Source organism: Mesocricetus auratus, unplaced genomic scaffold (genome assembly GCF_017639785.1).
Source record: "Mesocricetus auratus isolate SY011 unplaced genomic scaffold, BCM_Maur_2.0 Super-Scaffold_100006, whole genome shotgun sequence".
Classification (NCBI taxonomy): Eukaryota; Metazoa; Chordata; class Mammalia; order Rodentia; family Cricetidae; genus Mesocricetus; species Mesocricetus auratus.
The window spans coordinates 55,230,282-55,256,133 of NW_024429190.1; the positions used below are offsets into that span (position 1 = coordinate 55,230,282).

Sequence of the window (25,852 nt, forward strand, 5' to 3'; positions counted from 1 at the left end):
TTTCAACAAAAACTCTTTTATTTAGGATATCATTTTTGAGACAGAAAGCAGTTCATTTTATTCAGCAAAATAAACTTAACAAATCCATTTAAATAAAGTAAATTTCCGACTTTTTCTTAGCTACTTGCTTTCCTGTTATATATAAAATTTGAATGACTCAAATGCACCCATGCTCTCATTCAACCACCAGTGAATTAAATGAAACAGAGGGGAAGGGACACGGGGAAGAGGATTCAGGAGATGCTTTCCCTGCTAGTTCTGATATGTTTTCAATAGAAGCCTGGTGGTTCTGAAATGGATGGTAAATGTGAATTGCTACTGGAAGGTGATGACCGAAGGCAAAGAAAAAAAATTTCCACACCATCTTTCATTAAAATCCAAAGGCAAATGCAAGCCACACCCCTTTCCCAGCCAAGCTGTTGCTTTACACAGAACTGTTATATACATTTAAAAAACACATTGTATTAAATAGCAGGACAGAAAACAAAGGGACATTCAACACTGCACTGAAACATCAAAACAGCCTGGGCAAGCCGAGTCCAGGGGGAGCCGGTAGAGTTCGACATGCCGGCAAGCAAGGTTGCAGGTGGCCAGCTCCCTAGTCTGTAACAGACCTGCATTCGGAGGGCAAGCCTTCTGAGCGCCGCCACTGGGCCAGGCGCTGCTTAAACCATTTCTGAAAGAGAGAAATGTGAAAAATTACCCGTCACGTACTGAAAAGCTGAAGTGTCTATGTAATTTCCGAGGGTGGTCTGTGCGGCCCTGTCGGGAAGCAGAGAAGCAAGGGATGTGGGGATGGATCTCTCACCACCTTCCTTGCCTCAGGAATTCTGCGCATGCCACAATTTGCCATCCCTCTGTCTCTGTCTCTGTCTCTCTCGCTCTCTGTGTCCCCTCCCTCAGGTCTCAGCTTAAACAAGACCACTCTGTTAAAAGTAGATTCCCTTTATTTTCTGTTTTACTATTTCGTTAACTTCATAGGACTTTCACTATCATTACTTCAATTGCTTGCATACGCTCTTCTAGAACGTAAGATGCATGAAGGCCAAGGCTGTTTTCATCTTAACATCATCACATCTTACTCCTTACACAAAGTCTCAAGATGTAACTGATTAAGGAATGCCTGATGAGTGAATAAAAGAAGCTGAAACAACTCCTTGATGCCCCAGAGGATGTCTAGTCTCTGGGTTCAATATCCCATGATCAGTGCTGATGACAACATGGGCTTTGCTCCTTAGTAGTATCCTGGTCAAATTTTGTTCAGTAAACAACTCATAACCAAGCATTAGGCAACCCTGGACCACTCCTCCTTAGGAATCCAGGGAGTGGGCTGCTGAGCAGCGAAAGAAGGTACAGTGACTCTGAATTATCCAGCTCAAGTCACTCAAACTAACGGGGGCCCGGGACATTCCTGTAAGCTAGAAAGCACTGTGGTACACTCTCAACACATTGGCAGCCTTTACAATATTACTTCAGATGGAGGGCCTTAGAGACTATGAAATTAAAACTGTGCTCTGGGTACAAGACTTAGCTCTGAACCAGGAGGTCAGAAGGAAGCCAGGCTTTGAAGAAACCAGCTTTGAAAGGCACTGTTGAGGAAACAGAAGCAGCAGGCCTCTCTCCTTGGGAAGGCAGAACGAGCAGTTTGCCCTTGAGCCTGGCATCTCACGTGTCATGGAGGACATGGGTAATGATCAGATTGCATAGCATTGGTCCTAATCGGTCAAGCTGTTGGAGTAGGTGAGCATTGCAGGTTGAGCCAATAGTCAACTCTACTGTTGCTGACTGGCTGCAAGAAGTCCCTAAGAGCAGTGTCAGTCAGCTCACCTGCAAACAAAGAGGTAAGCTTTGGAGGCCCCTATTGTCCTTTGTGGGGTTCCTAAGGTTTGCCTAGACTAGGGGTAGGGAGGTGAGGGAAGACAGTAGTGACGTAATACAGCTGCTGTGGGGTGTGCTGACGGGGTGGCCCCAGTGGGAAACCTTCATGTTCATAAGTAGGCTGGGCCCCACTGGAGAAGAGCCAGCTCTCTGCTGGGATCCAAGGAAACCAAGATCAGAAGAAAGGGTGTGACCCACAGGACAGAAGGGCCACTAAGTGCTGGGGACAGGCTGACCTCAGGAAAGGGCCTGAGGCTTCAGGACTGCTTGGTGCGCTGAGCGTGTTCTGTGCCGGGACTCAGGTTGCCCGCCTGAGAGTTTACCCGCTGAGCCTCTGCCTCACCCCTGTGCCAGCACCAGCCGTCTCTCCACCCTTCTTCTTGGGTGGCAGCAGAGAAAAGCAATAGAAACCCAAGGGGGTGACCACCACAGGGAAGCCTGCTCTGTGGGACTTGCTCCCTGGAGGTCTCATTTCACTCTGGGGAACCACTCTTTTTCTCTTCTCCGTCTGTCTTTTTATTTTTTCCTGTCTTTTCCTGTTACAGCACAGGCTGTCCTGTCCTTGAACTCATTATGCATCTGGGGACCTTGCACCTCTGGTCCTCCTGCTTCTGCCTCCCAAACAATGGGGTTACAGGTGTTCTCCACGCCTGGTTTAGTCAGTGCTGAGGATGGAACCCATGGCATGCTAGGCAAGCGCGTACCAGATGAGCCACATCGCCATGGCTATTCCAATCTTAAGGTGAATGGAGGCTCATGTGATGGTGACTTCAGCCCGACTTTGACTGTGACCAGTGGGCACATCTTCTTTTTATTTGTGTGTGCTCAGTCAAGCCTGGGTGTGCTTTTGAGAGCAGCATGGCACCAACTTCATTAATGAGGTAACTGTGGGGTTTTCAAAGCTGCAAATGCTGATTAAATAGAATTTCCAGGGACTAGAGCTGAATAAATGGCAGCATTTTAAAGACTAATTAAAATCTAGAAGGGGGGGGACTCACTTTCTATCAGGACTCATTTAAGACGAAGTGGTTAAGCTGGTCTCATTCAAAAGAGCCACCCGCATCTTTACATGCGGAATACTGATGGGTCATTACCCAAAATAGCCTCGACCTGGACCACATTTGTGAATTTGCAAGGTACCATCTAAATGCTTAACTAATTAAGCCCCGGCACTGAGAGATGGGAAGAGATGGGAAAAAGCTCAGCTGTTTTTTCTCTCTGTCTGTGTGTGTGTACATATATACGTGTGTGTGCATATATATGTACACACACACACACACACACACACACACAGTCAATGGAGGTTATACATCATAATTCAGCAAAGACCAGCCGTTGGTAACAAAATGCACTCCATCTCCTGCTAGCTCCTCTACTGTCTAGCTCTGGATCTTGTAGCTTCTGACTCACATAAATCCTAATTTTCTACCTGGCTTTGTCTCTCTCTCTCTTCTTTGTTTTAGCCATCCCCTGGGAAAGACATTCATCCCTTCTTGCTATGAATGGGTGCTCTCATTACTCCTGCTCACTGATGGAAATTTATTTACTCTGAGTGAACAGATGATAATTGGACACTGGGGTTGGGAGGGGTTGGGCCAAAACAACATTGTTCTTGTCCTTTTCTCTAACCACTAGCATTTTGTTCTTTTCAGAGCAAGACCTTTAGAGGTCTTATCCCACTGATAAAACAAGCAGCAACCGAAAACCCTGGATCCTGGGAACAAGCCCAGAACACACACACACACACAAAAAAAAAAAAAAAAAGAGAGGGGGGGACTTCTTCAAGAACCAATGCCAACTGCACTCTGTGTGTGTGTGTGTATGTGTGCCCACGCGCGTTTGTGCGTGCATGCGTGCTTGTGTGTGTGTGTGTGTGTGTGTGTGTGTGTGTGTGTAGACTGTATCATCCCAGCCTCTCAGGGTGAAAATGAAATAGTGTTCTCAGCCTCCTTTACATTGACCTCCATACAGTAAAAACCACAAGGAATAGGATTCTGTAGGATTTCATTTAACTTAAATGTAGCAGATATACAGTGACTAGTAATGAGAAAAACTCCCCTGGGGATCCCAACAAATGCAAATGAAGAAGTCCTCTGACTATGAGGCCCTCACTGCATACTGAGATCCTAGAATTTGGTTGGATAGTGGGACTGTTACCAGGAGATCTGTGAATATGACTCCTAAACAACAGCCTGGCTTTTCACACCATTTTGTAAGATGTGCCTCCCTCACACCTTATTAGGATGCTGGTTGGTATATTACCCATCTCATGTTAGGGGGCAGGAGGAAAAACAGTCCACAAAGGTCCCAGCCAGAATGCTTCTGACTTTGCTCTTTCTCGCCTTTGCCCAAGTGCCGACAGTGAACCAGTAACTACTTCTCGAGGTAGATCATGTGTATTCCTCTTTTACTAACGCAATACTTGCTTTAGGGAAGGAATACGATGCTGGCTATTGTGACACCTGTCTATAATCCCAGCAGTCAGCTGAGGCAGGAGGATTGTGAGTTCATGGCTGGTTTGGACTACATAGGAAGACCCCGTCTGTCTTGCTCTCTAAAAGGGGGGGAGGGGTGTGATGCCACCTCTGGAGATGGCTGGAGTCAGGATGGGAAGATTTCTGGTGTATGTGGTGAACATGGTTTTGGCTGGGAGAGGACCACACTAGTAAAGAAGAGAGGCAGGGGCTGGGCTGGCAGCGGCATCACAGACAGGTGAGAACCAGCAAGCGCTGGCCTCCACAGAGCTCTGTTAAGCATCCCTAAAGACCTGCTACAGATGAAATCAATTGCCTGACATTTGCAGTCTCATCACAGGACTCTGTGTCTGCAGAAGACACTTTTCTTTCTGCAGAAGACATCCTTTCACATGTAAGTGTTAGAGAAGAAAATACAACCACTCTCATATGAAGGTGGTTGTGTGGAGTTTAGAAAGGATGGGGGGATGGGACCCAGTCCAACCAGAAAGGACAGGGCAAGCAGAAGCCTCATTCCTGGACTCGCTATGCTGACAGTCTGCACTCTGGGTTCCAGGTACTTCCCTGCAGGTCTAGACAGGAAGATGAGGGTAAGCTGAGCTGCAGCGGGCCTCTAGAGGAAGAAGGTGTTGGCCGGTGGCAGGAAGAGGAAGCCAGGCCCTCCCATGAGCCTGACTCACCCAAACCCACTCTTGTCAGTCTGGTTGCACCATTTGTTCATCCGAGGATAGCAGAAGAGGCAAGACAGAAGAACTACCATGGGCAGACACCCCGTCGTGCAGGTTTCTCCATCTGTTGACCTCAACTCCTACTAGATTTTATGTCAGATCTCGAATGGCAGGTAAACCCGGAGGAAAGGTTAGCAATAGCCTGGCATGACCGTTGCTTAATGCATGGGTAACTGATCTTTCTGCCCTTCCTTCCCATGCCACCACACAGTCGTTTCCACCCTCCTCTATGAGGTAGTATAGCAGTGAGGCCCAGGGTCTACCACATGGAACCAGACTTGCAGTTCCAGTAACTTAAGCTTTCTGTGCCTTGGTTCCTTTACTGAGTGCTACCAGTGCTTTCTCTCCTAAAGACAGTGACAAAATAAGTGGCATTATACTTAGCAAGTATCTGAAACAACACATGGCAAATATTTGTCACTCCAAAGGTCAGCATGGGGCAGGTGGCACAGCTCAGTGGCACAGGGCATGCTCAAGGCACCACACACACACACACACACACACACACACACACATGACGGTAAATGACAGACAATGTGACTATTCTGTTTTTCAGGGTGAAGAGACTTGAAGGCTGAGACGGAATTAGATCCCTAGTTAGTACTAGGTCCATAATATCCAACAGTTTAGTTTTTAAACATGAGACATCTTCATGATCATTAAATACAGCATGTGTTTTAAAACTCTAATACTCCAACATCTTGCCTTTTCATGGGCTCCAAGAAACATGAGCTTTTAGACTTGGGTTACAATAAATCACCTTCTATTGGATTCTGATTCTGGCTAGACAGTCTTTCTACTTGATCTGGGATCCCAAGATTACATATGGGTAAGTTCTCCAAGTTGCCCTGGGCTTATTAAAAGATCATCTAGGGTTTGGGGCTCAGGATTTTGGTCCCAGGATCCCAGAGAGCATTCATGGCAAGGTTTTAAGCTTCATTCAACTGTGCAGGGTGAAGAGAAGACAAAGCCCCTCCTTCTCCAGTCTACTAACCGGGAGGGATAAGAATATCCCAGTTTCGGAGGGGAAAAGAGAAGTCAGAGTTTAGATAGGACTAGACAGGGAAAGCAGGCTAAAGCTCCAACATTGCGCCAGGCGGCGCTGCAATCTCTACCCTAAGCAATTTACAGGTAAATGCGATAACAAGGGAACCTTTTACAAATAGACACATTATCATCGCGCTGGGGGCCTGTGCGCAATAGCATCAGAGGGCTACCTTCTTGGAAAACTCCAGAGAAAGCCTCTAAGCCTCCGAACCAGGGGATTAATAAAAACAACAACAAAACCCGAACCAAACCATGGCAACGTGCCAGTTCGGTTGTGTAGCTGAGGAGACGCATACAGCACCGCGATGTGGCGGGAAGAGCAATTTAACAACCCTGGCAGGTGTCCCGCCACCCCCGCCTTAGTTTCCTCGTTTGACAAAACCAAGGGCTGAATTTATAGCTGATCGTCAAAGTCCCTTCCAACTGTGACACCCCTGATGAAAATAAGCCTTCCTGAAGATCTCCAGCACAGAGGAGAGAGTTACTGAGCTGGGAAACTGTAAGGACAACAAGATGCTTGGAGAGCCAGCAGGAAAGCGGTGGTGGGACGGGGTTGGGGTGGGGGCGGATTGGGCGCCCAGGGAGCTGCGGAGTAATGAATGCATGGACTGGGACCCGCGCAGTGGAGGCCCGCGAGAAGTGCGGGGACCCGCCAGTCCCCGGGGATGCGCTAGGCTTGGGGACTCACCTGCGTCTCTTCCTCCGTGAGGCCCGCCTCGGCGGCGATGAGGCACAGCGTGGTGGGGTCCGGGTGCTTGTTGACCTTGTTGAAGTTGTATTCCAGGATCTCCACCTGGTCCTCCGTGGGGCCGCTCGCGGTCTTCGCCGACATGGTTCTGGCGCGGCTGCGGGGGGAAGAAGAAGCGCTGGGTGAGCGAGACTGGCTTGTCCCCTCTCACCGTCCCGCCGAGCCCCCTCTGCGCCTCCACCCCCACCCCCGCGCTGCGGGCTGCGGAACTCCCGAGCGCCTTCTCCCGGGACCCCCGGAGGAGGGACTACAGATCGTGTCCTAGCCTCCTGGGACCATCCCCAACCTGGCCAAGGATGGAGAGGGGGAAGAAGCCGCCTCCCGGCTGCCACTCCGAGGGGACAGTAAAGGAAGCGCCTTGAGAGCTGCCTCCGGAGATCCGGAGCTGATCCGGAGCTGCCCTGGGGACCGAGGACACACACAGGGCTGGGCTCCCGGCCGCCTAGGCACGCCTCCCGGGCCGCCGCACCCCGCCTCCGCCGCGGGCTAGCACGTGGGGGCCTCGCCTGCGAGCGCTGCGCACCGCACACTTTGGGGGGGGAAGAGACTCCCACCGCGCAAGTTGGGGAAATGGAGACCTCACTTAAAAAAATAAAAGTAACACCAATAGTTATTTACTTTTTTTCCTGATTAGAACATAACACATACTGTAGAAAATCTGAAGTGCACTAAAATCACAGAGGGAAAGTTAAATTGCCCACAGTCACAAATAACAGTTATAAAATTGTAAACGATGCTTTAAAAGATCTTTCCGATTGACAGATTAAGGAAATGGAACTGCAGATAATGACTTCCGGCGGGGTGATGGAGTGGAGGAGGCTGAACCACCTGCACGCCCCAGCAATCACCTTTGCCCACTTTCCTGGCAACTTTTAAACCTAAGCCGTGAACCCCAGACATACTATCGCCAGGCCTCCATCCTAAAGCCCACCCCTCTATGCTCTCCTGTATGGGGGTGATACCTTTCAAGACCTACACAGTTAAGCAGGATCAAAATCAACTGCCATTTAAAACCTCGGGACTTCCTCAAAAGAAAGGAGGTTCACCTCGGCCTTCGAAGTCTCTCGCGAGTCTTCACTTTAAAGACAAATTGCTAGCAGGTTGAGGCAGCGACCTTCCTGCTGTGTTCCCTCCGGTCTCCGTAGGTTGACTTGGGACTAAGAAAACTGACAGGTGTGCTCCCTTCCTCCTACGCTCCCTGGTTGAAGACTGGGAGGTACAGAATTTGATCTTCTAGATATTCTTGGCTGTGGATTCGGTACAGGCTTGGCCAAGCAGAAGTGTGGGAATCACCCTGATTTGTTGCATTAGCAAACAATTGTAAAAACCCTCAGCAGAGATGTCCTGAGCAGGTTTTGATGGGGGTGAGCTACCTGGATAATGTGCCCAGTGCTTAGACCTTTCCACCTGTGACCTATACCTCAGACTTCAGACAGGACAAGAAGCTTTTTGACTGCGTGGGACTGGGGTTCAAACCATTTGCCAAGTCCCCATCAAATCGTTTTCAGGCAACTAATTGTGCCTCAAGTTAAAATTTGTACCAAGTTTCTGCACGAAGGCCATGGGGTCTCCCATGAGCACCCATCCTCCCTTTCTAAGACACACATTCTCTGGAAAGTCACCTCCTCACAGCCAGGGACAGAGACCCCAAAGTTCTGCCAATTTCTGCCGATGACCAGCACTCTGGAGTGGAAACACTCAGCGCTGGTTCAAGGCCAGGATTTCGCTAGCCTCCAGTCTGTCTTCAGTTTAGGGGGAGAAAGTTAGGAGGGTTAAGAGTGTGAGTGTAGGGACGGCTCGTTGCCATCTTCAGTGGGTGTGTTTCTAGTCAGACACTAATCCCAGCCAAAGCTGTCCACTGAAGCCACCCACCACTGTTCAAGCTGTCAACTCAAAGAACATAGCAAGGGCAACGGCTGCCTCTGGTTTTACTTCTCACCTGGAAAGGTTTCATCCCTTCCATTTATTCCAGTCCTGCTGGCTCTTCCCCCAGAAGCTCTGTTGCGGCCTTGTGGGATCCTCTGGCCTCCAGAAACATCACACTGCGGAACCCGATTCAGGCTTAGACATATGCTTTCCCGTCTTTTTCTAACTGCTGCTATATAACTTGTAAGCTGCTGACGTTCCTACGTGGAATCAAGTGCATTTTATTTTATCAGATTTCTGTTACCACGCTGTGTGGGGTTATAGCAGTGAGGTCCTAGCTGACTGCTGAGTCTTGTGGGAGGGCCTGCTGACAGCTAGTTCTCCAAGGTACACTGAACAAGTGTTATTGGCTGTGGGGATGAAAGAGCTCGACCGTCAGATGTATTTGTTACTGCTCTGAAGAGCTCGGCACCATTATTTCAGCCCTCCCTCGTTGGCAAATGTTTGCTTTTGCTTTGTCTCTCTCTCTTTTACTGTATAAATCACACTGCCCTGGTAACCCCGGCCTTATATAAAGGTTCTCAACTGTTTCCAGTAAGGAAATAAGGAAACCCTTGAGAAGTTTCTCTGAAGATAGTCTAAACAACTTCAGACACAAAGAACTAAGACCTATTTTGAAGCTATTTAACATTTAATCTCGACACCAGTCTTACTGTTGGGGTTGTTCACATCTTAAGAAACACTTTGGAGAGTAATTTGTCCTGTCATTGTATTTTTCTTTTGTGGTTGAGGAAGTCATTGCACAAGCCTTTTCGAGAGGTTAAATGAAAACAGCTGGCTTTTCTTCTAAATCAGTTCCAAAGCTTGGGCTGACAGTTGTGTGGGTCCAACAGCTCTATGTCCCATGAGCCAGTACAGTCTTTTTGCTCTGCACATATCCACCTGCATTAACTAGCTCACAAAAAGTGCTGTGAACCGGTAAACGCGGGCTACCTCTCTAAATATCGTCTCATTCTCCCAGAATTATGGCCTTTCTGAAATGACACTAATGCCCAATCAAGAGACCAAGACATTCCCTGTAAACCCACTCCAGTTGTGAGTTGGCCACGGGTGGGGGGGGCGGGAGGAACAGATTCTTTTTCTTTTTTTTCCAAAGATAGGAGTCTCAAACTTGCTACATGGCTGTTTATGATTTTGAACTTCTGAACCTCCAGCCTCCACCTCTTGTCGTGTGTGTGTGTGTGTGTGTGTGTGTGCACGCGCGTGCGCACCCAGGTTTCATGCATATTGGATGAGCATGCTACCTAACAACTGTGAGCTACATTGATATTTCCCAATTTTTCTTGCCTGTATTTTTCTTGTTTTCACTGCGAACTTTCTGAAATCAACTGACTCTGGAAACATTTTACTTTTTCAGTCGACGGCTGGTTTAGGAAGGATTGGGAAGTATGGCCTTGTTGGAGGAGACATATCACCAGGGGTGGGTTTTGAGGTTTCAAAAGCCCACAGCAGGCCCAGTCTTCTGCCTGCCAGGATGTAAGTTCCCAGCTACCATGCCAGTGCCATGCCTGTCGCCAAATTCCTGGCCTTGACGTTCATGGACTCACCCTCTGAAACTGTAAACCCTCAGGTAACTGCCTTCTTCTATACATTGCCTTGGTGGTAGTGTCTCCTCACATCAATAGAACAGTAATTAAAATGTCTGGGGTAGCCCGGTGGTGGTGACGCACGCCTTTAATCCCAGCACTTGGGAGGCAGAGGCAGGAGAATCTCTGTGAGTTCAAGACCAGCCTGGTCTACAAGAGCTAGTTCCAGGACAGCCTCCAAAGCCACAGAGAAACTCTGTCTAATAAAACAAGTCTGGGGTAAAACTCAGTGAGTATAACGTAGAATGTGCAAGGCCCTAGGTTCTCTCTCTAACCCTAAATGGATCTGCCCCTACTTTCTGACACCCACAGTGGACATTCCTGAAGAGGAGTCCTTTTAAATAGAAACCTCATGATCACTGTCCTTGAGCTAAGAGCAGCAGCTGTCAAGCCTTGCTGAGTCCCAGAATCATGTGGCTGTGTCTAGGCCCACTCCATACCTCCTGAATGAGGACCACGTTTTTAGGAACTTAGTATGGGAGAGACATGGAGAGTATTTCAAGTATCTTGCAATTTAACTACTGAAATTGACTGTAAGCGTTTAGAAACTCTCGTGGCTTACCTACCTCTTCTTGGCTGTGTGTCATCTCAACATTTGAGTAGTTGATATGCTGAGATAGTTTTAGGGAAATCGTTTGAAAGGTAAGTTTTAAGTTTTTAAAATAATCTTTTTTTTTGGCAGTGCCAGGGGTTGAACATTCTTGTCCATGAATTCTGAAGCCCCACTAGGGCAATTCTCTAGAATGGTCATGAGGTCTGAACCTGCTGGCTTACAGGAAGGGCAACTGTTTCTCTCTACAGGATAACATCGACATTTTCTCCCAAAGCTCTCCAGTGAAACTCCTTTTTGAATAGCAACAACATCCAGAATCTCTGCCCCACCACTTGTATTGTCAGTCTTAATCTTTACCAGAGCTGTGTGCTCTTGTCATCAGGGACTGCCATCTAACCTCTTGAAGCTATTTTCATCCCTGGCTTGTGTGACCTCTTGGGGTTAAAGGCCCCATCTGACTATGTTTACTGTGTAAAAGTAGTTCCTGTCCCAGCCCACAATGGGATTTGAAGTATTTTCTTTTTTAGAGTTTGGACTTGGTCTCCAAGCTAGCTTAGTTGCTTTGATTGGTCACTGGAGCAATGATGAAAAATGGAGGGACAGCTAGTCACAGAACTCCTGTCCATGGTGTGCTAAAAGCATGATTGTTTTGCTTCTCCAGACCTCTTGGAAGTCAGAACTTGATTTTGTATTTAAAATGGGTTAGTCAATTAGCCACCCCCCCATGCCAAATCACCAAGTAATCATCAGTCTCCAAATGGACTCTAAGCAATGGATGGAAAGAGGAAGGACGATGAGAAACTACAAAGAGGGAGAGATTATCAGGCTGTGGACACTCTGTGGTGATCACGGTATGCTGAGCTCTGGTTTTTGTCATTGCAGTTTCTCTCAAAACCCTCTTTTTGAAATCATAGTGGAACTAGTCTTGTTCTGCAATGAAGAAACACTAACATGTCTTCAGGGTCAGGGGAGGGCTGGAACCTCTTTTATTTTAATTTCAGGAAGGAGAGAAGGCAGCTTATGATTTTATGAGCATCAAGGTTGGTTTATGTCTCCAAATATATTCTCCTTATGCTGTGTGGATGTCACAAATCCCAGGCTTTCACTGAGTCACCCATCTGAGTCTTTGACTTAACCAGCCATCTTCACCTTTGGTGAAGAATTAGAGTGGCGAGGACTGAAGATCTTTGCCAAAGTGTCCTGGCCCATTGTGACCTGCTGTGGTTGCTCCAGCTTCGTTCCCTTGACTTCTGGGATGACATTCATGCAAACTTCTATGCCTCTATTTTAAAAACCCTTGTGTATTACTTGACATTACTCAACAGAGGTAATGGAACACATGCCCTTAATGCTTTGTTCTGATACCATTTGACGTGAAGAAGTTGAAGTATTTTCACCTTTGACCTGTGTGACAGCTACAACATAGGCAGAGTCACCAATTCGCAGTGACACAGGCATGCATGCACTCTATTCTAGAACATGCTTTATATGACTCAAGGCTAAAAGACTGAAATGCCCGCTTCACCTGAATCCATGCTATACCAAGCGGTTGCCAGGGGCCAGACCAAGAGCCTCAGTCCTGCATGATTTGCCAGGCAGAGGTGGCGTCATGCCGGGGTTCTGATATTTTGGCTGGGCCACAGAATTGGGCATCTGTCAACAGGTAATCCAGGTCTTAAAACCTTGAGGCGCTGCCTTTCTCTTTTGAGTTCTGCGTTTCCTGAGCTTTCTAACAGCCCTGTGCCGCTCTCAATTCAGTTTGCTGCTTCCCAATATTTCTTCCTTGATGTTTGCTTTCTCCTTGCCTTAGAAATCCTGCTGCTCTAAGAAATACAACAGAATTAAGAACAAAATAGGAGATGACTCTGTTGGAAAAGTGCTTGCTGCCAAGCTTGAGGACCTGAGTTCAAATCCCCAGAACCCACGTAAAAAGCCAGGTGTTGTGGCACACACTTGTGATCCTAGCAATGGCAACTCGGGAGGTGGAGACATGCAGATGCCTGCATAAGCTATTCTAATCTACTCGGTGAAGTTCCAGGCCCATGAGAAACACTGTCTCAAACAGAAGATGGGAAGTACCTGAAGACCAAAACCCAAGATTGTCCTCTGACCTCCACATGTGAGTACACACACACACACACACACACACACACACACACACACTTGTGCTCACACATGAACATGTGCATACACAGGCATGCAAATGCACACACACACACACACACACACACAGATTTCAAAATGAAATTTGAGTTAATGTAGTTAAAAAAATCAAATACTCCCCCAGACTTATGACTGAGAGGCCAGCATGGGACTGATCCAGACCCCCCGAATGTTTCAGTGAGGAGGCCTAGGCAATCTATGGGACCTTGGGTAGTAGATCAGTATTTATCCCTGGCATACAAATGGACTTTGTATGCCCATCCCACAATATGGGAGGCTCTCTCAGCCTGGACTCTTGCGGGGAGGGTCTAGGCCTTGCCCTGAGCAAAATGAATGACAGACTCTGGAGATCACCCATGGAGGGCCTCACCATCCCTGGGGAATGGAGTGGGGATTGGGTGGGGGGCTGGGGGGGAGGGAGCTGGGATTGACATGTGAAGGAAGCTTGTCTCTAATTGCAATAAAAATTTTTAAAAAAGAAGATATTTCAATTAAAAAGAAAGAAAGGACATCTGTTAAGGTAGATAATAACCCTATTCAATTATGTAATTGATTACATATAGATGATCCATATAATAAACATATTTTATTCATGAATAAAAAAATCAAATGATCTGAAACCTCCAATGCTATGTATGCATTGGAAAGCTCACTGCTTGCTCTTAGGAGGAGGAGACACACCAGAGAGGCGCAATTGATGCAGCAGGGTCACTAGTGAGGGAATGCCCTGCGTGCCTGTGGCATGACCCAGCCCACTGGATGAGTCAGGGAAAGCAGCTCACATCAACCAGCTAGGTTTGCTCCCCTACCTCACAAGCTCTTCTTTCACTGGTGCAGCTATGGTTGCAAGATGACACTGGTGAGGAATATGTCATACAGATGAGAACAAGTTGCCGCGTTCAACAGAACAGAGTGGAACTCTTACCTTTGGTGAGAGCAACCAGGGCGCACTATCTGTCACTACCATTCCATCCCTGGATTGTACATTTGTATTGAATCGATCCAGGAAGTCCCTGAAACTTACGCTGCAATGGTTCGGATTTTTCTATATCCACTTCAGAAAACAGGAAGATATTATAAAACAAAACAAAACAGGGGTGGGTGTCTGGGAATGACTTCCAACCGTGAGTCAACCAGTAGTTGACCCTTAACAGCCAATTCTTCTCACAGACACCGAGTTCTTTTCAGTGAAAGCCTACCGCCTGCCTAGCTGTTTCAACCTGGTACGTGACACATCGGGAACAGTGACAGATAATAAAGCTTTAGGCTCCTCTGAGCATGCTGTGAAACAAGAGATGATTTCAGCTAACCTTTTGGGGAGTAAATGGGCAAGGGAGACAGGGAGATCTACATGAGCAAACAATCTGCCCTTTGTAATGATGTTCACAGACCAGAAAAAGTTTTCTCCAGAAAGATTATGAACTGTAGATAGGCTCCCAGGCTAACTCACAACAGGGGACATAGCTAAAAACCTGTAAGATTGCAATGATCAAAGCAAATTATTCTGTTGAAATAGCCCAGTGAAACCATTTGCTTATTTGAAAAGCAAACCGTTTTCTAAAAGGCCATTTTAATTAAAAATTGGCTTGGGGAATGAGGTTTTGGTACAGATATTATTGGGACTTGCAGGAAACTTTTGAAGATTTGGGGGTCTATAGCACAATCCTAATTATTCCAATAGCTAGAAAAGTTCCTGAAATATTGTCGGGTATGTTGTGAATTCATAATCATTGAAGCTGTATGGTGACGTGAATGGGGCAAAGAGGGACAGGGGAGGAAGAGAGTTGACTTGGGTTGTCTGAAATATGACTAATTATGCTGCTAACAGCAGGTGATAATGAGTAGGCAGATCTTTGCATTTTCCTTTCCTTCCCATCCTACCCAAGACATCCAAGAGAAGGGCACAGGTTGCGATTCTGTGTCACATTCTCTTAGCAAGCCACCAAGTGGCACTATCATATGGGACAGTTTAATCACAGGTGCAGGTTCGTGTCAGCTAGAGAAAAGCAGGAACTAGGGGCTTTTGCGTAAGTGGCATTCATTACTGAGAGAATGCTCACTTATCTGGACTGGATACATTGTAGGAGATACATTTCTAGTCCGCCTTACTGAATGAAAAGATTAACTAGCGTGGCATGATGGGCGGGGTCACTGGCAGGAGGCCAGAGGTCGATTCCATTTTAAAGTCTCTGCCAGAGTCCTCACAGGACCTTGGCTCTGTCCTTTAACTTATTTGAAACTTGGTTCTCTTCACAGTAAAGTGTGTCTAAAAACTCAGCTGGCTCAGACAGGCAAGGAGCAATGGCCAATTGCTCATGAAGCAATTCAGAATAGTGGAAGATGACACGGATTTCCACAGCCCTATAATTATGTCTTCATCCACGAAAGCAAGGTTTGGGCCAGAGGCTCCGGAGAGGACCTCTGTTCTAGAGCACTGGTGATCCAAGTAGAGCAGATATCGAACAAAAACGGTCTTCCTTAATAATAGTTTACTGGTGCCACTAACGGGAGAAGGAGACCTAGTCTGAGGCCTACAGAGGCCTTGATTTGATGAATATATTGCACTAATTCCTGCTCCAAAGGAGTGCTGAGTGGCCCATGAAACATCTTAATACCAGGTGCTTTTTTCATATTCAGCCTGTTCAATTAAAACAGCCATATCGTTTGTCATCTAAGCTAGAACACTTATGGATAAAAAGAATGAAAAGAATGCTCTTAATAAGTGTGCCTCTACAATAGGCCACAGCGGGTACATCCCAAGCAAACGGGGCATCTGGTCCCCTTACTCTCTGTCAGATGTGTCCTTTAGGTGTGGGTCAGGAGCTCCTATGGGACTTCATCATCTCTGCTGCTTTTTGGATTAGCAAGATGCAGGCCACAGAAATGAGGATGAAGCTCATTTAGACTCTTTTTTTTTCCTTTTCTTTTTTTTTTCTTTTTAGTTTTTTGAGACAGGGTTTCTCTGTGTAGCCCTGGCTGTCCTGGAAGTCACTCTGTAGACCAAGCTGGCCTTGAACTCACAAAGATGCTCCTGTCTCTGCCTCCTGAGTGCTGGGATCAAAGGGGTGCGCCCAGCTTCTTTTGACTCTTAAGGAAGAGTAACACTGAAGCTCTGTGGTCAGAGCTGAGATGACAGTCTGTGGCTTCCCATCTCCTGAACACTGGTTTCTTTTGCGGTTTATAGACGTTTGTCTGGGAGGAAGAGTAAGGCTCAGGGTCTGTGCTCACTGTGGCACTGAGAGCATGGAAAGCTGAGCAACTGGAAATCCATTACTTCTCAAAGAGTGTTAGTTAGTCCTGCCACCAAGCTCAAACACAGACCCCAAAAACATTCCATCCCAGAGAATCCTACTGGTACCCATGTGTTTAGGGAACTTCAGGCCAGAGAAAAAAGAAGGATGACAACTGTGAAATACACAGACCGATCAAATTCATCTTTGAAAAATATTTGATGTTTATGGCATCAATTAGAGATTTTCATGAGACAAAATTCTCATATTTCCTAAAGAGAATCATTAAAGCTAAAAATATCTGTATGATCAAGTTTGGAAACAAATAACAAACAGATCAATTTTCTGTAGTTTGTAATGAACAAAATATTGTCCCAAATATACCAAAATGGCAGCCAATGAATTTCTTTATATGTCTTTGAGTATGTTACTAAATGTGGTTGCTCATTTAATTCTCCAATTAAATTTGATTAGAAAAGTATTAAATAGCTTCATTAGATCAAACAGCTTGCAAGTAGGGTGATGTGTTTGTCACACAAAAGTATAAGGATGATCAAAATATAAAAGTGGATGACAGAAATCAGTTTGGTAATTTAAAAAATATAATATGTATATATATATTATATAATAAAGTTAAGTTACAGATGAACTATGGAGAATGAAGTCCATAAACTTGTCTTGTATTCTGTAGCCCCATTTGGTCACTTTCAAATATTCAAAAGTAGAGTTTCTTTCTGAAAATGTTCTCAGGCTCATTGCTTGACTCTGGAAATGGTTGTGCAATTGCAATTCTGGAGATGTGGCACCATGACTTACTGATTTATTTTGAGAATCTATGCTGGGTTCCAAGTGTATTTACTCAAGCCCAAATCACAGAGAAACAGTCTTAGGGACCTGTAATACTGCACATGGATGGCATCAGGTGACAAGGGATCTGTGTGTACTCCCTCAGGTCATCCCACTCTGCCTAAAGCAAGCAAGGATGCTCCTCCAGATGGCTGTGCATTCGGAAAGTCCCAGAAGATTCTTGACAAGATGGAGGACCACTTTGCCCTAACACACTTTAATCAATTATTACTTTTTATGATCCAACTACCATCCATATTTTATGGCCATGATTAGGTAATGATAAAGCAGCACACCAGTACACCACCGGCACCAGTACAATGCCGAATTATGCCAAAGTCCAACTACCCAAGCTGCCTGTTGCCAGGATACTCAGCTCTACTTTTTTTTCACAGTTGAACTGTTTTTATGAACAGGTGCTCAGCCAGTGGGACAAACAGATGTAAAGCTTTAGCCTCATCATTAACACCACAAAAACAAAAAAACCCTACCAGGACAAATATACGTTTTGCTGAACCTAGAGTAGTATTTCTCTAACCTCCAGACGTGTTACAGAAAGAGAGTGGCTGGAGCTTCAGGAAATTTGAACTTTTGAAATGTGCCTCAGCCTCCATGTGACTTTGGACAGCTCACACTTGGCGTGGACATCCTGGTCTGAATCCTACATTGCTACCATCCTACTCCAGCTGTCCCATGTCACCGGTGTAGGAGTCAACGAGATGTCTATGAACCACAAAAGATAAACACCATATATATTCGAGGTACTGATCCAGCTTTCCCAATGGCTCAAGATGCAAAGTTGGGCAATTGAATGGCATCAGATTTTAAATCATTACATGACAAAATGATTTAATTTTTTAATACTCAAAATTGAAGAATGACCCAATTTCTTAGAAAACTTTATTTGCTCTCTCCAGAAAAATCACTGCCCCAGTATGAAAATATAAAATACTTCTAGAATCTATTAAAATAACTGTGACTCAGCCAGGCGGTAGTGGCGCATGCCTTTAATCCCAGCACTCGGGAGGCAGAAGCAGGCGGATCTCTGTGAGTTTGAGGCCAGCCTGGTCTACAGAGCGAGTTCCAGGACAGCCTCCAAAACAATACAGAGAAACCCTGTCTCGAAAAACCAAAAAAGTAAATAAATAAACTGTGACTCAGCTCTTATTAAAATACTAGGGAACCAAGAGAAGGCCCCCAGATGTTTGAAATACTAAACTAAAATTTATTATATCATGTTTCCACTTCTTACAGTGAGTTCCAAATTCCACATTGCTTTAAGGAAATGTGGGAATCTAACCTCCCCCAGTCTCCCAACAGCCAGAAACTGAATAATGGTTGAGCATGTATTGGGGGAACGGCACAGAATCATTTGTGAGAGCTGGAGACAGGAGAGATGGCCACAAAAGCTGTAAACACAACCCTGAATCAGCAGTTACAAAACTACATTAAAAATAGTATCTGTATGCATCATGGTACAAGTCCATACTGCTAGCATTGGCAGGCTGAAGCAGGAGGATCTTGAAACAAAGGCCAGCCTATGCTACATAATGAGACACTGTTCCACAGGAAAAAAAGAAAGAGGAATGGGAGAGAGAGACAGAGAAAGGGGGAAGAAAAAAAGATACTCATCATCAATAAGGATTTCAAAAGCACAATTCTGAGTTAAGAACAAGGAAAACAGGAAACATGAGATATCATGAGAAACAAGATATAAAACCTAAGGAAGGCTTTTGTATGCCCTAGCAGTGAATGTCTGTTTTTATTTTTCTATTTTATTTTATGTGAATGGATGTTTTGTCTGCATGTCTCTCCGTGCACCATGTGTGGACCTGGTCCCCAAAGAGGACCCAAGAAAGATCTGGATCCCCTGGAACTGGAGTGTGTGTGTTGAGAATGGAACCTGGGTCCTTTGGAAGAGCAGTCAGTGCTCTTAACCACTAAGCCATCTCTCCAGTCCCTAGTTAACAAATGTCTTAATATGAGGCCAAGTTAAACAAACAAATGAAAAAACACATAACGAGTGACAGACCGGTGGTCAGTCTGTTTTCCAGAACTTGCTTGTGCTTGCCCTGTGCCTTCACATACAGGGGATGTTTGAGGGCATGCAATGCCCACTGCGCAGTGGCCCACACCCATCCCTGCCCTTGGATCTGTCCTGGAAGGTTAAAGTAACTGGCCACTGGCGCGATGCCTTCCAGCAGCCTAATTAAATGAATTTTAGTCCTCTCCTAGTCAAGTTAAATCGCATCAGGTCCTCTTGCAGCTTCTTACAGATCTGCCCCCTGAGGCTGTCTAGTCGTCTAGAAGCTCTTTCGAGTCTGAATTCTGAGCCAGATTGAGTGAGCAGATGAAAGGGAACCTCTTGCCTCCTTCAGCCCTGCTTCCCAGGTCACCCCGAAGGGTGAAGAGCGAGAGGGAAGCTCAACGTGGCGACAGTTGCTTCCAGAGTCACCTATTTTCTACAGCATTCACTCCCAGCCACCAGTAGACTAGGAAGCTGGGCCGAGAGGGGACACGAGCTCTAAGGAAGCCTGCTTATATAAATTTCCTTAGGGAGAAGTCACACGGGCAGGAAATGGAAGCACATCAACAAAGACTGCGCTGTGTAAGCAGATCTGCCATGACCTGAAGAATTCCAGGAAATTTCCATCTAGATCCATGTAGATCTGTCTCGATCCAGTGGCCAGAATGACTGTCATAAGTTTCCTGATTAGTAGTCTCTAAGATTAGAACTGACTCGGTGTCTACTTTGGCATTGTTTCTTTCCACCATATGAGGACTGACCAGGTCACCATATGAGGACTGACCAGGTCACCATATGATGAGGACTGACCAGGTCACCATATGAGGACTGACCAGGTCACCATATGAGGACTGACCAGGTCACCATATGAGGACTGACCAGGTCACCATATGAGGACTGACCAGGTCACCATATGAGGACTGACCAGTTCACCTGAGAACACACTAGCAGGGTTTTCATGTTTGGTCACATTTTATGAAAACCACAGGAGTGAATGAGGAGAGACGTGGAGATGGGAAAACCCAACTCCCTAGTTTTGGATAGCTCTTCAGTTGCTACTGACATGGAGAACTAGTAATGGCCTGACATGGAGTAACTCAACCTTGTGAGGAATAGCCCCTTAAGCCCCCTACATTTATTCTGAACTTTTTGTTTGAGTGATATGAACAGTCCACCTTTTTCTCTCAGGGTAAGTTCCAGGCGCCCTTCAGGGAACCCGAGTGGTTGAGTGTACAGTGCCTCAGTGGTGTCGGGCACTGAGCCTGCTTGGCTGAAGGCTAAAATCCCAGGCAAATTAGTTTGCTCCCTTGAACTTTCCGGTGTATTCAAAGACGACCGGATAATTTATTGCTCCAGTCATGTATTTTGGATAGGGAAGGGGCAACTATTTAGAAACCCCCTGTGGGCCTTCAAGATGGTTCATCCAGAAAAGGCGTTTGCTGCCATGTCAACGCTGGATCCTCAGAGCTCCTTATGGCAGGAGAGAACCAGACCCAAGGTGTCTCTGTCTGTCTGTCTGTCTGTCTGTCTGTCTGTCTGTCTGTCTGTCTGTGTCTCTCTCTCTCTTTCTCTCACACACACACACACAGTGGCACAAGCACCCCTCACACACACACAATGGGCATACTTTGGCAAATGCACACACACAATGCACATGCACACACGCGCACACTCACACACACACATATACACACACAGTGGTACATACACCCCTCACACACACATGTGCACACTGTGGCAAATGCACGCACACAGTGCACATGCAGACATGTGCACGCATTCGTGCACACGCACACTCACACACACACAGAGCACAGTATGTGTTAAAAAGAATGCATTAAAAAACCCAGTTAAGACTTCTAATCTCACTCCTGCCTTAAAATTGCATTACAGGTGAGAAAGCGCTCTCTGTTCTGCAGGCTGGGCTGTCTTCTGCCAGGGCTAGTCTCTACTGGTGTCTGTGGGAGACTCTTTAACATCTCACTGAGGACAGATGCAGGGACTTTCCGGGCAGCTAAAAAGGATGGACAAACCTGCACCTATTTGGTTGTATGGCTTTTACTCCAAATTTCACATATGCCTGGTGTCAACAGCATTAGACTGGCAAAACTCCATTGGGACCAACTGAAATGCAGAGACTGTGAGCCAGAGAATGTGCCACCTGTACCAGGACACACATCTCCATCTGCATAGTGGGGATCATCTGGATCCCCATCAAGCCTGCGCCCCACCAGCATGCCCTGGGTAAGCAGGCGGGAGGGTAGTCCTTCCATGCTGGTTTTTAACTGGATGATGGGCTGATGCTCTGTGTACCCCTCCAGGCCACAGGCCACATTCCTACTACCCACCGCCTCGTTCACTCAACATTTTGGAAGTCCGAGGAATTCATCGGTGTTCAAAACTTAATCCAGGTGACATACAACAGCCAGGAAAAACCAAAATCCAAGTGAGCTTTGAAATAAACTATTCTACACAGAAATAACGGTGGAGGACATGTGTTCAAAGGAAAGTCATTTAAGGAAGAAATTCTATCACTTCTACACATATGTTCTACCAGCTATGTGAACCCATTGTTTGTCTAAAAACTGTTTTCATGAACTCTAAATGGCAGGAAGTAGTTTTTGTTTCAGAGTAGCAGTGGTACCCAGTGTTGGTCTACTAGCCTGATGCTTACAGCCTAGTCCTTTCTGAGAGGCTAGTCTCTGGGTTTCAGGATAGAGTTCAACTTCACCTCTGTTTCTGGTCCTCTTTGAACAGGCTGCTGGTCCCACTACTGTCCCCCCCCCTCCTCTCTCCTTCCCGCCCTTTCTCTCTCACACACATATACGAAAGCAAATGAATTTAAAAGAATTGTCCAATGCAGAAAAGACAATTTGGCAAGATGCAGTCTTAGATGAAGCCTGTAGGATGGGACCGAAAACCTATAATTTTGATATTCTTTCTCTTGGTGGTTTGGAAAGTGATTTTTCTAATTGCTTACTTTAAAATTTAAGTGATAATTATATTTATATAACATTTCAAAGATGGCACGATAACACAAGCCTATAATCTGGACTCAGGAGTTAGGAGTAGGAGGTTCAAGGGTAGCCCCTGACAACTACATATCAAATTTGAGGCCATCTGGGATACATGAAACCCTGCCTTAAACAAACAAACAAACAACAAAAGCAGGAAAGAAAGGAAGGAAGGAAGAAGGAAAGAAAGAAAGGAAACACTTGAAAGAACTCCCAGATAGGTTATCTTGTTAGAATCTATTTCATAACCCAAGGGTCATTAAGTAATTACTGTCTATTAACGTCATAACTTTAGTTGGTTTGCCGAAGATGGGTAAACAAACCCCTGAGAGAATTAGACCTTGGTGATGGCGCAGAGGGATGCTATCTAAAACACAGCCAGCTAGCCAGGGCAGGTTCAGTGGGGCCTGTGGTCCTGTCCCCACACCTACACTAGCACCTGCATCCACACAGGTCTGAGCAGGAGGTGGAGGACAGCAGGAGTGGCAGAAGTCAGGAAGACAAATGTCACCAGGCGTGCTTTTGCCTGGGCTGTTCCGACTTTATACTGATGGATTGACCCATCCTAATGTTTCCCGAGGGAACCTCTAGAGGAGGATGCAGGAGGATTACTGTGAGTTTGAAGCCAGCCTGGGCTTCAAAAACACCACAAGGAAAGGGAAGTAAAAAATTCAACACTCCCTCAGATCTCATCTGCTCCCACCTCCAAGCCCTTTCTTGGTCCCTTCTCCGGGCCACCACTGACATGCATTACCCCACCTCAGATGAGTTCACATACAACATAAGCTGTTTTTCTCACCTCCATTCTTGTTATCACTCCTTTTAATATCTCTTCTCTTGCTCCCAGGCCCCAAATGCTCTTTGCTCAGAGAAATTCCTTAATAATCATCATTGCTTGGCTAGCACAAGACCTTTAACTCAGCTTCAGTTTGGTGGCTATGGAGAGCTCCTGTGTTAAAGGTTTAAGTACATCACTCCTGGCCCACAAATCTATTAGTCAGGGCAGGTTCAGTGGGGCCTGTGGTCCTGTCCCCACACCTACACTAGCACCTGCATCCACACAGGTCTGAACAGGAGGTGGAGGACAGCAGGAATGGCAGAAGTCAGGAAGACAAATGTCACCAGGCATTGATTCAAAGCTTTAAGCTCCTTAAAAAAACAAGGTTCCACAGTGGAGGAGGGTGGGGTGGGGCAGGGGAGGGGACTGGGAAGACAGGAGGGGAAACTTTGATTGGGATGTAAAGAAAAAAATAAAAAATGGAAAAAAAGAATTCTATGCAAGCAAAAACAAACAAGCAACAATGAAAGCACAACCTTGATTTAGCATTCATGGACTTCCTAGTGGTCTAGAACATGTGCTTCAAGATGGGTGTTGGAGCCAGGTGGTGATGGTGCACACCTTTAATCCCAGCACTTGGGAAGCACTGGCTGGCAGATCTCTGTGAGTTCGAGACCACCTGTCTCAAAAAATGGAAGAAGAAAAAAAGGATGTGTGCTGGAGGATGACTCCCATCATTGGCTGTCCAGTGTGGAGTGCTAGGCCTTGAAGCCACATACATATCCGTGCATACACACGCAAGTGTGCACAGACACATATGTGGCAATGATAATCAAGGAAAAAGAGGCTATCAGTTTGAGAGTTAGGGAGGATGTGGGAAGGTCTCAAGGGAGGGTAGCTAGGAGAGACTGTGTGGAGGGAAGGGAGGGGAAATGCGATAGGAATCTACTTCAAGTAAAAACATTAAAAAAAAGAAAGAAGAACTTTTTAAAAATGTGTGTTAGAGTTGAACATAAGCCTAGCACTCAAATAGATGTCTGTGAGTTCTAGGCAAGCCTGGTCTACATGGAGAGTTCTAGACCTACCAAAGCTACAAAGTGTAAAACACGGTCTCAAAAAGAAAATTGTTGGGGTAGGGGCTCCTTGATGGGAAATATCCAGGAAAGGTCCTGGGATTCCATCACACTCTAATGCTTCATCACCAAATCTTTCATTTTTTGTTTGTTTGAGGCTCTGAAACTCTACTAGCCTCAAACTCAGGGCAATTCTCCTGCCTTAACCTACCAAGAGCTTAGATTACAGGTATGAGCCGTCACACAAGCCTTCATCTCTAGACACAGATGAACTGTGTAATTAATGTCAGTTCTCCTTACTGCCCGCTTGCTTTTTCTCAGCGTGATGTTTAGCCCTCTGTGATTCCTTCGTCCCTCTTATCTCCTCCCTCCCCAGCATGCGTTTCCTTCAGTACCTGCCCTGGATATACAAGCCCTGTCCTGAGACAAGCTGCAGGGAATGGTTGGCATCTCTCTTCACGGGTTCTCATCTAAAATACGAGATATACCGTTCCTTTTGTTCAATGACTCTTTCTTCCTCCACCAACAATTGACTTTGAATACCTGGACACCATTTGAGCTCAAAAAAAAAAATCACAAAACTCTACTTTCTGGAAAACCCAGAGTGAAGCATTTCTTTTCATTATTGGCATGATAGTTTCATTACTGTAGATGTATGGAGAACAAGAGATAGTATCCCAGCACTCGGGAGGCAGAGGCAGGCGGATCTCTGTGAGTTCGAGGCCAGCCTGGTCTACAGAGCAAGTTCCAGGACAGCCTCCAAAGCCACAGAAAAACCCTGTCTTGAAAAACCAAGAGAGAGAGAGAGAGAGAGAGAGAGAGAGAGAGAGAGAGAGAGAGAGAGAGAGAGAGAGAGAGAGAGACAGAGAGAGAGAGAGAGACAGAGAGAGAGAGAGAGAGAGAGAGAGAGAGAGAGAGAGAGAGATAGTAATATGTATGTAACATGGCAAGTTCAAAATCAGCCAGATAGTCACTCCACCTACCTCAAACACAAGATCTCTATTTTAAACACCATTTTACCTGCTTTTTAGATAAAAAGCTGAGCGGTAGAACAGTAATCATTGGTATTGAAATGACGAAATGATAAATAACAGTTGCACAGGTGATGAAAATTGAAACAAGAAACAGTAAACAACAACAAACACTGCTTTATCTCCCTGATCCAAATTCACCCACAATCTGACAGACACTTTTTTGCAAAAGACCTGGTTTCTCATTCCCAGCAACACTCTGATTCCACGCTGACTCTATGTGTGGGGTCGGGGGGGGGGTGGGGGACGATGACACGAGGGGTAAGCATTATATTTATATTTTTACCTCCCCTTTCACCTCCACTACTTTTCCACCAGAAAAGAAAAAAATGTTTTAAGTCTAGCACTTTGGGCTCATCTGTAGACAAATTCATTCGGTGCACTCAAGGCCGACCTCAAAAAGCTACTTACGTGGAAGTCTGGGTGAGCTCTGGGCTGGAAGCAGCGGGTGCTGGTGCCGGCCGGCTTAAATAGCCTGCTGTCTGGCGCGGCTGCTGATCGCACGTTTATTTACGCCCGGGAGTGCACGCTCAAGCAAGGACCTGAAAAACCTGCAGCGTGGGCAGGCGGGAACCACGGCAAGATTGCCTGCCCGCCTTACTTCTCTCCCGGTTATTCAGGTTTGATATTCAGACGGTGACTTCTGAGAGTCTCCAGAACTTCTCACTGCCCTGTCCCCTTAGCCACCAAGATCACTTGGAAGGTGCCCCTGAGAGAAGAGAAGGAGCTGCAGGCCCCTGGCTCTTTCCCC

General features: G+C 46.1%; 1 protein-coding gene across 2 annotated transcripts; it reads right to left on the reverse strand.

Annotated features, from left to right (window-relative positions):
- Hopx (HOP homeobox) lies at positions 1–25,852 on the reverse strand. Of its 2 annotated transcripts, none has more exons than XM_005080758.4 (3): positions 25,513–25,852; positions 6,816–6,972; positions 1–676 (listed from the first exon to the last, which is right to left on the reverse strand). In XM_005080758.4, exons 2-3 carry the CDS (start codon positions 6,957–6,959, stop codon positions 599–601), a joined length of 222 nt encoding a protein of 73 aa, XP_005080815.1. In that variant the 5' UTR covers positions 6,960–6,972; positions 25,513–25,852; the 3' UTR covers positions 1–598. The 2 variants fall into 2 exon arrangements, with proteins under 2 accessions (XP_005080815.1, XP_005080814.1); XM_005080757.4 differs by lacking the exon at positions 25,513–25,852 and adding an exon at positions 7,162–7,307.

Bases quoted from the DNA above. Each gene is read 5' to 3' on its own strand.
- Hopx (XM_005080758.4), bottom strand. From the start codon at position 6,959: ATGTCGGCGAAGACCGCGAGCGGCCCCACGGAGGACCAGGTGGAGATC. The intron at 677-6,815 runs GTGAGTCCCCAA...TCTCTCTTTCAG, and splicing joins TCACGGAGGAAGAGACGCAG to AAATGGTTTAAGCAGCGCCT.